This window comes from Fusarium coffeatum (genome assembly GCF_003316985.1).
Source record: "Fusarium coffeatum strain FIESC_28 chromosome Unknown BRIP53273_contig_256, whole genome shotgun sequence".
NCBI classification, from domain to species: Eukaryota; Fungi; Ascomycota; class Sordariomycetes; order Hypocreales; family Nectriaceae; genus Fusarium; species Fusarium coffeatum.
In genome coordinates, this window is record NW_022158048.1 from 1 (window position 1) to 14,947 (window position 14,947).

The 14,947-nt window shown below is 48.7% G+C and overlaps 5 protein-coding genes across 5 annotated transcripts; 2 read left to right on the top strand and 3 right to left on the bottom strand.

Annotated features, from left to right (window-relative positions):
• Positions 1 to 699: 699 nt before the first annotated feature.
• FIESC28_09655 (uncharacterized protein) lies at positions 700 to 1,443 on the bottom strand (the record flags this gene model as incomplete). Its single annotated transcript, XM_031163791.1, has 2 exons — positions 700 to 1,143; positions 1,192 to 1,443. 2 exons carry the CDS (start codon positions 1,441 to 1,443, stop codon positions 700 to 702), a joined length of 696 nt encoding a protein of 231 aa, XP_031012137.1.
• Positions 1,444 to 5,414: 3,971 nt separating this feature from the next.
• FIESC28_09656 (uncharacterized protein) lies at positions 5,415 to 7,978 on the top strand (the record flags this gene model as incomplete). The annotated part of the gene is made up of 8 exons (XM_031163792.1): positions 5,415 to 5,539; positions 5,667 to 6,538; positions 6,591 to 6,599; positions 6,650 to 6,787; positions 6,840 to 6,867; positions 6,922 to 7,100; positions 7,154 to 7,657; positions 7,710 to 7,978. The coding sequence occupies 8 exons, from the start codon at positions 5,415 to 5,417 to the stop codon at positions 7,976 to 7,978; spliced, it is 2,124 nt and encodes a 707-aa protein (XP_031012138.1).
• A 483-nt stretch (positions 7,979 to 8,461) lies between these two features.
• FIESC28_09657 (uncharacterized protein) lies at positions 8,462 to 9,470 on the bottom strand (the record flags this gene model as incomplete). The annotated part of the gene is made up of 3 exons (XM_031163793.1): positions 8,462 to 8,614; positions 8,681 to 9,040; positions 9,357 to 9,470. The coding sequence occupies 3 exons, from the start codon at positions 9,468 to 9,470 to the stop codon at positions 8,462 to 8,464; spliced, it is 627 nt and encodes a 208-aa protein (XP_031012139.1).
• Positions 9,471 to 9,944: 474 nt separating this feature from the next.
• Positions 9,945 to 12,326, top strand: FIESC28_09658 (uncharacterized protein; the record flags this gene model as incomplete). Its single annotated transcript, XM_031163794.1, has 1 exon — positions 9,945 to 12,326. The coding sequence occupies one exon, from the start codon at positions 9,945 to 9,947 to the stop codon at positions 12,324 to 12,326; it is 2,382 nt and encodes a 793-aa protein (XP_031012140.1).
• A 1,203-nt stretch (positions 12,327 to 13,529) lies between these two features.
• On the bottom strand, positions 13,530 to 14,331 carry FIESC28_09659 (uncharacterized protein; the record flags this gene model as incomplete). Its single annotated transcript, XM_031163795.1, has 4 exons — positions 13,530 to 13,622; positions 13,714 to 13,779; positions 13,878 to 14,122; positions 14,184 to 14,331. The coding sequence occupies 4 exons, from the start codon at positions 14,329 to 14,331 to the stop codon at positions 13,530 to 13,532; spliced, it is 552 nt and encodes a 183-aa protein (XP_031012141.1).
• Between the last annotated feature and the right edge of the window lie 616 nt (positions 14,332 to 14,947).

Here is a 14,947-nt window from a genome sequence, read left to right on the forward strand (position 1 = left end):
AAAAAAAAAAAAAAAAAGCTCTTAGAACCAATCGTATTTCTGTCTACATTTGAAGCGGATGGTAGATCTATAACATAAGCTGCAAGTCGTGCCTCAGAAAAATAAGCCACAGACCGCTTATCTGGTAGCTAAGCTATTGCTCTTCTTAAAGGGCAAATAGATCGACGTGGGTACCCAAACAAAAACAAAAAAGACCCAAAACCCCAGGGACGAGGGAATACCGTGCCGCCGTCCCTTTTAGCCTATCTGTATCAGCAGCCTCACCTTACATCGCCCCGCGGTTTCCGGGATCCAGCGACTGCAACTCTGACATTTGCGGGGAGAGGAGGGGCAAACCCATGGGGCATTGGATGCATGACCCAAGATTCCAAGACTGAGACCAAGATTAAGCCAACTGACTTTTTCTTTAGTTTCTTGTCCCTGTCCATTCCCTTGTCTTTGCCGCGCCACACCGGAAAGTCGACAGATGATGTGTAGGCAAACTGACAAGACTTTTAACGCCGTGTAAAAGTAAAAAAGTGTAAATAAAAGTATTAAACTCCGAAATCCTGAATGCAAATAGCCGTGTAACGCTTTGACTCCCTGCTCGATGATAATTTTCGCATAACGTTGGAAGGTGGCGGGTGTATTGTGTGGTGTAAGTAAGATGGTCGGTGAATGTTGTTGGAGGTCATGTATCAATCAAGGCTGTAACTTGTTTCATAGCTTGTCTTGAGACTTGGCCATGGTTTCCAACACATTGCTTAGAGCTTCTTGCTCAACCTCCTCGATAGGCCGGCTGACATCGATGGTGATAACGTCCTTCTCGTCGGACAAAGGTCGCTCCAGGATATCGAATTGACTGTGCACCATGTTTGCGCCCATGTAATGGTTCTGTCTTTGTGTGACACGAGCGAGTAGAAGCTCTTCAGAGGCGTCGAGGAAGACGAAGTGGATTTGGATGCGACGATCGTAGTAACCAGCGACACGGATGACGTCGCGGTACTTGCGCTTGAGGGCCGAGCAGGTGAGGACGACACCACATGACCCAGCGTTTAAGCGGTTGATTGATTCTTCTCTTAGGGCAGTGAGCCAGTCCCATCGATCCTCGTCAGTCAGGGGGATACCATTTGCCATTTTTTCAATGTTGGCGGGAGGGTGGAACTATAAATGTTAGTAATGATATGCGATGTGAGTAGAGAATATACGTACAGAATCACCCTCAATATAAGGCATACCCAATGACTTGGCCAAATACTCAGCGACAGTTGTCTTTCCACATCCAGCAGGGCCCGTAACCAGCCAGATGTGTTGTTGTCCTTGAGTCTTGTGGCCGTTGATGGCGGCCGAGTTGAGGGACGGGGTTGCTGCCGTCATTGGTGACGAAGTGGTGGGCGACAAAGTGATGGATACTGGTTTTGTAGTAGCCTTGAGGGGCATTGGCGTAGAATTGTAGGTGAGCATTTTCGAGCAGTCTTTTAAAAATTCGAATCGACTTTTGATGAGTTGTTAAATTGTATCGAGATATTGAGTAGAGTGTTGCTCGTTTATAAGTGGATGGACAGACGCCTTGTTGTAGAATAAATAGTCCCAGGATACGGATACACCTATGATCCAATACTGAGAATCCAGTGGCAGCAGTGATAAAAGGTCAGAGCAATGACGTAGACGTAGTAACGAGGTGTACAGTTTATGTTGAGAACGGATGTGTGAATGTATGAATGTATGATATTCGTTACTGTAAATCAAGAGAAGAGCACAAGTGAGCAAAGTAAACAGACAAAAAGTGCCAAAAAGATCAGTGAAGCAGCAAGGACACACGGGGGCTAGAGGGGGATCTATATAAGCCTTAACTACAGGCAGTACAAGTCATAGCTGATGTTAAGCCAAGTTCCGTTCCCTGGGCCTTTCAAATTCAGGCTCAAGGAGAACCGGGGAGAAGGCCGTGACAGGCACGAAACTTTGGAAGACCTCCACTGTCGGTTCTTGTTCCATAGGGTGGCGTGGGGGCATGGGTGTAGTGAAATGGGCCCGGGGGGTGACTGTCACCCGCTGGGCAATGTACCTAGTCTTTTGACTCCAGGGCATTTGCTGTCAGAGAGGGTGGCTAGCATTGGAGGGTAATTGGTTGAACCCGAAAAGGTCACCTAGACTCTCGGGTCCGGACATTTCTTCCTTGATGGGATAGACCTGCAGTTGCAGTTGCAGTTTGCAGTTACAGTATCACAATATTTTGACTCTTCTAGTGAAAGCATGGCTGTGGATGTGAGTGGACTCCAACTAGGTAGAGTCTAGAGAACCAAAAAGCTGTCAGGGGAAAAGACAAGAGATTGGTGAGGAGTAGGGCCCATGACGCTCGCTGTGGGACACGATGATGATGAAAGTCTGAACCCCAAATTCCATCTCACCCAGTCCCTGTCACTCTCCCGTTAATATGGGATGGTGAGGTCACGAGGCCTCTTAGCACGTCCCTTTGAAATTTTCCCACATACATAAAACATCATTGAAGAAGATCGTCAAGAGTTATGCACTACCTAGTGTACTGTACATCATCGGCTCTGCATTGGCATTGCGCTGATTCTCTAATGCGAGGCGACGCGAGTACACAGATGTTACTACAAGCAAAACAGGGGCGGATCTACACCTTTATGCTCCCCGGAAAGAAAAATCAATCCTTGCGCGGAGTTTCCGACTAATTTAATTACTGCTCGACGTCTTTAGCCGCCCATCCGCCAGCAACCAACGTCAAGTTCTCAAATGCAAGTCCCGAGAGCTATCTGAAAGAAGTAATTCTCTCAAGCAAGGATATGAGTTATCTTGGACAGTCTATTGCCAGTAGATAAAAAGCCTACAACTAGAATATAATGGGTCAGCACTTATCCGGTCTGACCCTACGGATAAAGACTCCCTGTACTCAGGTCCGAGATCCCATCTCAGTCTGACAAGTCTGACCAGAGATAACGTTGAATTGAATTGAATTGGTTTGATTGATAATTCAGATGCCTCTTACTGTTACCTGTATCAGCAAAGATATTACCCGCAGGTTGACAGTTGTCATTCTCGGCCTATTATCCCAGGGTGATACTCGACCTTGAGATCCATATATATTGACGATTTCTTCTTCGAATGTTCCAAAGATGGGTCTATTCTAAATATACTGCCCGCTATGACCTGGTCACAGTTACACTGACAATCAACATCTCGTCTATCCTCGTCTCGCTTTGTAAAGGGGGCCCCAGCTAAATATTCCTGCAATTGTAGCAAACTAAGAACTTGGACCAGCAGGCACAGTAAAGCCGAGCCACTTATTACCACATCACAGGCATTCAATATCGGACAGAGTCAATCTTTAGCCAGGTACGATCTTGTTATAAGTCCAACTTAGTTGAGATGTAACGTCGCGATCTATTCGAGCCTCACAGGAACGGAAAAAGCCACCAGGAGAGAACTGCGGTAGTGTAAAGTGTGGAGTAGTAGCGTGGGGGCAGAAAAGGTCAGGTGGACAACTGCAATTCAAAGAGAGCATTGACAATAAATTCTAACCAGGACTTCATTTCCGACGCGAAGAAGAAGGAATTCAAACACGAGTAAGAGTCAATTGAACACAGGGAGGTGATTCTGAGACAGAACTGGCATCTTGCTGAGGGTATTGTAAAGCAGCTGTATCATGAACAATACCCCCAATGTGACCAAGGATCAATTCTGCACGACAACCAAGCATGAAGCGTTTACTCAACAATAATTATCACGATACCAGTTTTCAGAGTAGATGCTCAACATCGTATAACAACTCGGGGCAGCCAAAAGTCTTCCCCGGAATAAACGGACTTGATTAACTTGACTTGACTTGGTGTCTCCAAGTCTTAGACCTCGATCCATGTCACCCCAACCCCCCGGGCGTCCCGCACTGTCGGGTTGGCTAGATTAGATTCCGAAGGGCTGGCTCGGTTGGCGACACCGGCTGCTCTACCGTCTCACAATCCGAGGCTTGGCTTGGAATCCTTCCCCGTGGCTGCGACTGTGAGATCTTACAACGCCACACCGCTTTAAAGTAGTTGCATATCATGATATTCCCGGTATCAATTGCTTCAAGGGTTCGAATTGTAGGTGATTTTCCGTCTGTGGCTTGGCTGTTACACTTCGCCCGGACTGTCGGGTCTATCCAAGACCTGGGCATAACGTCTACCCTACGTATACGGCCAATATGGAGATTTACCTATAGCCATTGACCAACATGCATCTGCTTACGCTCGACAATATCTGATCATCACATGGTCCTATGCACCATTGAAATGAGGCCTGTCCATGTACACTAGAACCTCTAGTCTAAGCCTTGGGTGGCATCGTATGGGGATGTAAAGTCGGCTTGTCTTTTCGGTTCGGCTCGCTTCAACTCCCTTCACCAGTGCAGCTATGATATCTGGTGTCTATTGATTCCGACATGGTCGGGATAGAGATGTGTTCGGACTTTGGATGTGGTTAATACCGAACCGTTGTGAACATCCTTCACTGTTGAGTAACTTGGAGATTTCTGTACATATAGGGTATACAAGGGCTTCAGACTCAAGGCAGTAATTGCTCTTTTTACTGTGAGGATAAAAGAGACTTACTCTAACGGACTCCAGTGAGTCAATTGGCAAAGCATCTCCCGATATCTTTATGTTTTATCCTCCCAGAGCATAGCGGTTATCACGGCAACAGGCAACATTGTTTTGACAATACTATCGTTGTCAGCTTGAGAATTCAGATCATCTCGAAACAATCAAGTATGAAGCATGACTAAGCCCATACACTATTTCCAAGCATAAAAATATCAGGATAGGTAGGCAGGCACGGTGGCTGGCAGGCGACAATTGAGCAATTGCCTTTTATGTTGGACTTCATGATAATGAGGCAGGTGGTTGAAAGCTGCCATGTGAGTAATTTTCGGTCTTTCACACAGTGACTTCTGCACTACCCAGACAAGCATTGGTATAGGATCAAGGGCAAATCAGAGTAAACAATGAACTGGATTGAAACTCACACTTCTTCATTCATGTATTGATATTCATCGACAGCATTTCAATAATATTTGACTTGAAACATCACTCATCACTGACTGAACCCCTCACTCATGTGGTGTCATGATGGGGTTCTGTGCACAGCTCGCTAGCCGCTATAGGAAAGAAGCTCTGCACCTTCCATTTGCCGCCTTAACACGTTTAGGAAGCTGTGTTTGTCCCCAGAGAATAAAGATCCATTGGCCGACGTGACCCAAAAACGTCAAACGGCAGTCACGCATGCCTCCTCTCAACTCAATCTCACCGTCTCTTGTTCTTCAAAGACTGCCTTCGCTAAGAACAGCAGCTTTGAGACACTCCCGACGGACCATTCCCAACTTTACAAAATCCTTCAATCGTCAGAGCCTCAACAGATTTTCAACCTCTGCCATCGTCATGAACTCCAACGAGCTGGTTCACTACCTCGCCGACAAGCCTCCTTCGGTTGTCAGGCTCGAGATTGAGAAGCACTTTGAGGCATTGAACGATAAGCAGAAGCGTTATGCTCACTACATCAGCAAGTAAGTTTTCTTCTGTGTTTTGGCCTTGTATAAGTCAATGTCGAGCTTGCACATTCTGAAATGAGGGGCAACTCATGCTTGCTTATGAGGAGGGGTCGTGTGGCTCAGTGCTAACGCATCATCATAGAGCTGCTTTCGCCGGTACCAGAATTGTCCTTCGACAGATCTCCCCCGAGTCTGAGCCCATCTTTGACTTGATTCTGTCTCTACACAAGTCTGCAAATGGCGATTGGAATGCATTGGCCAAGAAGGCCGGTGTTGAGGAGGAAGAGGCTACTCGCTTCCTCGAGTACGCTGCCATGTTTCTCGGCAACAATGGCAACTACAAGAGCTTCGGTGACTCCAAGTTCATTCCTCGCTGCTCCGAGAAGACTGTCGCTGCTCTTGCTGCCACCTCCCCTGAGGCCCAGAAGTTCTACGAGGCCACCAAGGGTGGTATCTTCAGCTCTGACAACCCTGCCATGATGCACCTGGGCTACCCTGATGATGGACACATGACTACTTACTACCCCGAGTCCTCCCACATCACCAAAGACGATATCAAGGCCGTCTCAGGCTGGATGGAGTCCAAGGGTCTGCTCCCCGAGAACAACCGTCTTCGCAAGACCTCTGATGGCAACTTTGAAATCCTGATCGCCTCCGCCGTTAAGGAAATCCCCAGCAACGGAGGTGATATTGGTAAGCAGACTGAGTTCACGGTCGAAGATGGAGCTCTAAAGGGCAAGGCTATCAAGCTAGTCTACGGTGACTACGCTGAGGAGATGAAGAATATCACCGCTTTCATCAACGGTGCTGCTGAGAACGCTGAGAACGACACCCAAAAGAAGATGCATGAGGCTTACAGCAAGTCTTTCGAGACTGGTTCTTTGGAAGACTTCAAGAACAGTCAAAGATACTGGATCAAGGACAAGGGACCTATGGTTGAGTCTAACATTGGATTTATTGAGACTTACCGTGACCCTGCTGGTATCCGCGGAGAGTGGGAAGGTTTCGCATCTAGTAAGTACCCTGACATGACAGGCTTTGCACGAGTTTGCTAACAACTATATAGTGGTTAACTGTAAGAATTACTTGTACTACATGGTCGGTATTTCGCTAATAGCTAATTAGTGGAGCGGACTCGTGCCTTTGGTGAGCTCGTGGAGAAGGCTCCCAAGCTTATTCCCCTTCTGCCCTGGGGTGCCGACTTTGAGAAGGACAAGTTCCTGTCTCCCGATTTCACTTCTCTTGAGGTTATGACATTTGCTGGTGAGTGGTGTAGTTTGTATATGTGCGATTGATGATATTAACAAAGATAAAGGCTCCGGTATCCCCGCTGGTATCAACATGTAAGTTCTTGATCTGTGTATTGTGGCAAGACATCAATCGCTTACGATCTGCAGCCCCAACTACGATGACATTCGTCAGACCGAGGGTTTCAAGAACGTGTCGCTCGGCAATGTGTTGAGTGCCAAGGCTCCTGATGAGAAGATCCCCTTTATCCGTGATGAGGATCTCGAGGTCTACAAGAAGCAGCGCGATGCTTCTTTCGAGGTCCAGGTTGGTCTTCATGAGCTTACCGGTATGTAAAGGACTCCAATATGCTATTTGACTATCCTTACTTACGCACATCAGGTCACGGTTGCGGTAAGCTCCTTCAGGAGACTTCCCCAGGCACCTTCAACTTCGATAAGGAGAACCCTCCCGTCAGCCCTGTCGACAACAAGCCTATCGCAACATGGTACAAGCCCGGTCAGACTTGGGGCTCCGTCTTCGGTAGCATTGCTGCCTCATACGAGGAGTGCCGTGCTGAACTTGTTGCCATGCACCTGAGCTGCGAGTTCCCTGTTCTCAAGATCTTTGGCTTCGGCGATGGTTCCGAGGACATGAGCAGTGAGGCTGGCGATGTTTTGTTCGCCTCCTATCTGTCCATGGCCCGAGCTGGACTTGCTTCACTGGAGATGTGGGACCCCAAGAGCCAGAAATGGGGACAGGCTCACAGCCAAGCCCGCTTCTCCATCCTCAAGTGCTTCCTTGAGGCTGAGGATGATTTCTGCAAGCTCGACTACAAGCAAGATGACCTTTCAGACCTGACCATCAAGCTCGATCGCTCCAAGATCCTCACAGCTGGTCGAGATGGTATGTACCTGCCCACTTCGAGGGTCCCTAATAAAAGCTAACAAGTCAACAGCTGTTGCCAAGTATCTCCAGAAGCTTCACATCTACAAGTCGACTGCTGATGTCAAGACGGGCACCGACTTCTATGTCCACATGACAACCGTCGACCCTGACTTCTGGGGCAAGAAGGTTCGCGATATTGTTCTCAAGAACAAGCAGCCTCGCAAGGTCTTTGTCCAGGCCAACACCTCTCTGGATGAATCATCTGGAAAGGTCTCTATCAAGCACTACGAAGCCTCATTGGCCGGCATGGTCCAGAGTTGGGTAGAGCGCGACCTGTGAATTTAGCATCATGAAGCCAGTGACCACGTTGGCTATATATGCTGTACATTAGAGAAACATACAGAATAGATGACGATTGATGTCATGGTGAAGAGAGTCTACCCAAAGTAGGTGACATGTCAACGGAACAATCCACACACAATTATTGAAACTTTTTTTATGATTCGTAAAACAATGTCCATTTTTGACCAGTTCAGACCGGAAAAGACCATGATCGCTCACACCAGTTGTTTTTTCACCCAGGAGATGGGACATCCGAGTGAAGTTCATCATCATCGGCCTCTCACCGGAAGCCTCTAGAATTTTGTATGCTCGTTTGTTTTTTGACTGTAAAACCTGATTACAGACGCCAAAATGTGACCGATGCCCGTCGACTTTCAAATGCAATTGGCCAAACCAGCCCATTTCGGAGACCCTTGCCGTTCTACAACCCTTTGTGTCGCAACCCCGGTACTCCCATCACCCCGGCACAAGATTGCACATTTACCAGGCCATCTCGTGGGGCTTGTCACCCTTCCTCAAGCTGAAAGAGGAAGAGAGGTAAGAAGCCAGCATATCAACCTTCTTGATGTTGGCAATCAGAGCCTTGTCGATAGCCTTCTGGTCGGCGGCGCGGCTGCTGTTGACCTCCTTCTTCTGTAATCGGCAGTCAGTATTCTGATCTCTGTTCACACATGTCGTAAAAGGATTGGAAAGTCGTACCTGGGGCTTCTCTCCCTGCTTGAAGAAAGCCTCCTCACCAGCCTTCTCCTTGGCCTTCTCGGCGGTGAAGTACTTGGGCTGAGAGATCTCCTCAATCTTCTTCTCGTCGAGGCCGGAGATGTCGACCTTGTAAGAGGTGGCGATGACGTATCGGGAGTTGACTCGTCGGAGAGGGACACCGTTGATCTTGAAGGGGCCGGTGACGAGGAGGACACCCTGGTCGAGGGACTTCAGGAGGATGACACGCTTGCCACGGAAGCGGCCAGCGAGGAGGATGAGGACAGTACCGGGTTGAAGGGACTTGCGAGGAGTCCAAGATCGGACAGCCTTGCGAACCTGTGATTTTCCACTGTTAGCAGACTGATGCTTGGTTATACTGAACAGTGCTGAGCAGGCAGTTGCTTGAAGTGTGCGTGTTTGTGTGATCGCCATTCGATGTTTGTCGCAATTTTGTGTGTACGGTTGTGTGCGTTCGTATCGTAGCCTCATAACATGTCGCAGGCGAAGGTCGTCCCATCATGCTTTCCTCCTTTGCGCTTGGGCGTTGAACTGCCAGTCGTACACCGAAAGTCGATATCTCTCAATTCGCGTTCCATATCCTCAACCGGACCGCGCGGTCGCTTGTCCAAAACACTTTGCAACTGCCTGCAAACACATCACATCACCAAAGACTCACCTTCTTGCTCTCGGCATCATCGTCAGCGGGATACCACTTCTTGGCCTTATCCTCTGCTGCGACCACGTCTCGGGTCGACTTTCCGAAGGTCTTGCTCGTAGGCTTCGCCGACATTGTGACTCTCCTGGCTGGTTGACTTGGGGTTGGGTGGTGAAGGAAAGGAAGACACTTGGTGTTGATGAGTGCGCCCAAAATGATAGAATTCTGTGAAAGCCGCTAGAGTTTGTGGGAAAATGTGAACCCTCGCCGGTTCGATAGCCCAATCAAAATTCGTGTCGTAATCCCCACTCTTTCGCTCTTTCCACAAGCCCTGAGAGACAAAAATATCACATGATTGATGCGATAGGAGGTTAGCTCCAAACGCTTATCTTATCAGCTGTTAGTGCCAGCTTCCAGGCCTGCCGATGACGGAACTGGAAGCTACGAGAAAATGCTCCAGGCGTCATGAAGAAGTGTAGCCGAGGGCTCGAATTTGTAGATAATTAGAGGTCTCCCGACTGTCGAAGAAATCTTTGATTTTGATTCCCTTTTCTTTCTTTCAATCGCTCTTTTACAATTTTATTGTATTGCTATTCACAAGTGTCCATCATGCAGGCGCGAAGGCAACTAATCACTTCAACGCAGCGCATGGCTGCTAGTGCCAGGACTCGATCAGCCAGGCCACTTACACGAGTACTCGCAACACAACCTTTAAGGCCAACATCCCTACGTTTGATTCCAAGTATTGCAGTCAGAACATATGCCAATGGTCGACCTCATCCTCCAGGCGGCACTCACCGCATGAATATGAGTGGTGAGGAAGAAAAGCCTGCCCTGGAACAATTTGGTGTCGACCTGACTGCTCGAGCCAAGGATGGCAAACTTGATCCTGTTATTGGAAGAGATGCAGAGATCCAGCGAACTATCCAAATTCTTTCAAGACGTACCAAGAACAACCCAGTCCTTATCGGTAATGCTGGAACTGGAAAGACAGCAATTCTCGAGGGTCTTGCCCTTCGTATTGTCCGTGGCGACGTTCCCGAGAGTATCAAGAACAAGAGAGTCATCAGCCTTGACCTTGGTTCTCTAATCGCAGGTGCCAAGTTTAGAGGAGACTTTGAAGAAAGACTCAAAAAGGTCTTGACAGAAGTTGAGCAGGCGCAGGGAGAAGTCATTCTATTCATCGATGAATTGCATACCCTCCTTGGTCTTGGAAAGGCCGAAGGCTCCATTGATGCCTCGAACCTCTTGAAGCCTGCTCTAGCCCGTGGCGAACTCCAATGCTGTGGCGCAACAACCCTTAATGAGTATCGTCAGATCGAGAAGGATGTTGCCCTGGCACGACGATTCCAACCTATCATTGTCAGCGAACCCTCTGTGGAGGACACCATTAGTATTCTCCGAGGTATCAAAGACAAGTACGAAGTCCACCATGGTGTACGAATCACAGATGGTGCTTTGGTGGCTGCCGCAACTCTATCTAACCGTTACATCACCGATCGCTTCCTTCCAGACAAGGCAATTGATCTTATGGACGAAGCTGCCAGTCACCTCAAGCTGCAGCATGAGTCCAAGCCTGAAGACATCATGCGCCTTGACCATAAGATCATGACCATCCAGATTGAGCTTGAGAGTTTGAGGAAGGAATCCGATGTGGCAAGCAAAGAGCGCCGTGAGAAGCTTGAGAATGACCTCAAAAAACTCAACGAGGAAATCTCTGAGCTTAACGAGCGCTGGGAAAAGGAGCGTGCCGAGATCGAGTCGGTCAAGAAGATCCAAGAAGATCTCGACAAGGCCAAGTTCGAACTCGAGCAGGCTCAACGAGAAGGTAACTTTGGTCGTGCCTCCGAGCTGAGATTCGGTGTCATTCCCGACCTTGAGCAGAAGTTGCCCAAGGAGGGAGAGACCAAAGAGTCAAAGTCTAGTGACGCTCTCATCCACGATTCAGTCAGCCCAGACGATATTGCCAATGTCGTCTCCCGTATTACGGGCATTCCCGTGTCCAAGCTCACTTCGGGCCATATCGAAAAGCTGGTGCACATGGAAGACTCTCTCAGCCAGGCAGTCAAGGGTCAAGATGAAGCTATCAAGGCTGTCTCCGACGCAGTCCGTCTCCAGCGAGCTGGCCTGAGTGGCGAGAACAAGCCTTTGGCTTCTTTCTTCTTCCTGGGTCCTACTGGTGTAGGTAAGACAGAGCTCTGCAAGAAGCTTGCAGGATTCCTGTTTTCGACAGAATCTGCAGTTGTTCGCTTCGATATGTCTGAGTTCCAGGAGAAGCATACCATCTCTCGACTTATCGGTGCGCCATCTGGTTACGTTGGCTACGATGATGCTGGTCAACTGACCGAAGCTGTCCGCCGTAAGCCTTACGCTGTCCTTCTCTTCGATGAGTTTGAGAAGGCACACCGCGACATCTCTGCTCTACTCCTTCAAGTCCTTGATGAGGGTTACCTTACCGACGCTCAAGGCCACAAGGTCGACTTCAAGAACACTATAATCGTTCTGACATCTAACCTGGGTGCCGACATCCTCGTTGGCCAGAACCACCTCCACCCCTATAGCGAAACAGCTGATGGCGAGATTGACCCATCCGTCCGCAAGGCCGTCATGGATGTCGTCGCTTCCGCTTACCCACCCGAGTTCCTTAACCGAATCGACTCCTTCATCGTCTTCAAGCGTCTCGCCCTCAGCGCCATTCGAGACATTGTCGACATCCGTCTCAAGGAGCTCCAGCAGCGCCTCGACGATCGTCGTATTGTACTCTCTGTTCCCAACGATGTCCGAGACTGGCTTGCAGAGCGTGGCTACGACCCTAAGTTCGGCGCCCGTCCTCTTAACCGACTCATCACCAACGAGATCGGTAACGGCTTGGCAGACCAGATTATCAGGGGTCAGTTGAAGATGGGAGAGACAGCCGAGGTCAAGATTCGCGAGGACAAGGAGGGCTTGGAAATTGCCGTCAAGCACGAGGAGAAGCCCAAGGAGGAGTAAAGCAGCTCTGATGACAAAACTGTCTGGGATATTGTTTAATGAGTTTATGTGTTTCACGTCTAATTTGTAAATTCTTCTGTATCATAATAGCATACTGCATACCCATCTCAGCATAATTATAGAATGTATCTAGAACTCTATCTAATGAATACGCACTCAACTTTAAAGCATAATTGATAAGATTCTGTCAACTACAAGGCCATATGAATACCGGTTAGGGCTTTGCCAAAATTCCAAAAGCGCCCCGAAGCTTTGTCAGTTTCAGTATGATGACCTACTCTTGGGGTATCGGACTGTGTCAGATGGTAGCATGTGGTATCTGTATAATGCCAAGCGATGTTTGATAAGGTTGTAGTCCAAGGTGAGCCGAGCTGGGATGTTTCTTATCATACTACGTAACGGTAGTACTCTTCTTAAAATACCTGCAAGTAGGATATTGTATCTAGTTGACACAGCAGCACAGTCGTGTTGTACACTGGCCTACGTATGAGCATACAAAAAGAAACTGTACCCCAAGTGGGCCTTTCAGCTTGGGTCTTACGCATGTCACTCAGTCACCAGTCTGGACTACGATATAAGTATAAGCATGGAATAAAACAGATAGAATCTCTACAACAACCCATCTCGCAGTGGCCCTGAATTCATGCCTCGTTTCTACTCCTCGTTACTCGAGTTGCTCATCATGGTCATGTTCCCTGAAGCGACACGGGAAGGAAATGGAAAACAAAAAACAACAACCGATAGATGTATCAGTGCGCCACGGTTTGCGAGAGTATTCGTGTAAAATCTGCAAGGAATGCATTTTTTCAAACAAACGACACCCGATTTGACGACTGTACAAATATCCCGGGATTCTCATAAGACGCCTCCCATCATCACCCGACTTTTCCTCCAAGAAGAAAAAAAGAAAGTACGTTCTGTGGTCCTCGGGAGGCGAGCTGACGCTGGCGTATGGCAAACAAACGTTGGCCGAGAGGCTCACAGTGAAGCACCATTGAGAGACGGAGGAAGCGTAGAAACATGTTGCTTTAACAGAAAACGTGAATAGACGCGACTTTGGTTCAAGGATTTATCTTCGATTGGACCGATAACTTTGCAAATTACAACCGAAACCTCGAGTCGACACAAAGAGCCATTTGAGAGTATGTGGCAGAGCAGGAGAAAAAGGCGGGTTTCTTTAAGAGAGGTATCTCATCGATCTTTCTACTGGTGACCCGCCTTTCGGAGGGTGTTGGCGAGCCACTCGAGACCCTCGTAGAGACCGTCACCTGAGGTGGCACAAGTGGACTGGATGTACTGTTGAAAGAGAAAAGTAAGAGATTAGCATGTGACCATACGAATGGAGATGTCGACTCCGGATTCCAGAAATCAAAAGTTCGTCACTTACCCAGGCGCGTTGTCGCAGGCTGTGGAGGCCAAGCTTGTCTGTGATCTCGGCGGCGTTCATGGCGTTCTAATTGTAGCATAACGTTAGCATCATGATATCGCGGGCAAATAGCATGGTGAGGGGAATATTTTGGAACGAAATGTTGAGGTGGGGTCGTGACGTACGGGAAGATCCTGCTTGTTGGCGAAGACAAGGAGGATAGCATCACGGAGCTCGTCCTCGTTAAGCATGCGCTGGAGCTCCTCTCGGGCCTCAACAATACGGTCGCGATCGTTCGAGTCGACGACGAAGATGATACCCTGAGTGTTCTGGAAGTAATGTCTCCACAGAGGACGGATCTTGTCCTGACCACCGACATCCCACACGGTGAATTGAATGTTCTTGTACTCGACGGTCTCGACGTTGAAACCTGGTTAAGAGATAGATGTCAGCGATATTGGCCGGTTTGAGGGATTCGAGGCGTATCATACCGATGGTGGGAATGGTGGTGACGATCTCACCAAGCTTGAGCTTGTAGAGGATGGTGGTTTTACCGGCGGCATCAAGACCAACCATCAGAATTCGCATCTCCTTCTTCCCCCACAGACGGTCGAAAAGCTTTGAAAAGGCGAGACCCATGATTGCGGTTTACGGCTACGAGCCTGTGTTTCTAGGGATAGAGTAAAGGTCCTAAAGGCGGAGGCGCAAGGTCAGCGATGCTGGAGATGAAAGTTGAAAGAAGACGTGGCGAGGGACTTTGCTGCGTGCGAGGGGTATAAGGTAAAAATAATAGGGACAAGTTTGAGTTTCAGAGGGAAGAGACAAAGGCTGAGACAGAATACAGGAGACGTCTAGCTAAGGGAGGAACAGGAGGTTGGATGTTTGGTGATGGTGGAGGCAGGATGGCTTTATGTGTCGCGAAAGGACACCTAAGTTGATGAACAAGGCAGCGATCAAGAGCTCATCCATTAACGCCTCTCCATCGTCACCATCATCCAAGTCCTAGAGGCTCGAGCTTGTAAGCGCTGTCGTCCCAGGCTGCCGCCGTAATCCATTGAAGCCAGCTATGCCATGTTGTACGTCGATATTGGTGGTTCAGGCCGTCACGAGGCGGATCAACGGGGGGAATAGCATGGCGGCGAATCTGGATCATCGGGCGGCGACAGCATGAGACGGACGTAGCTTGTCGAAGCCATCGAGACGAGGATCGGGAATAGCCAGGCAGCAAAGAGCAGAATCTGAAGATACTCAAACA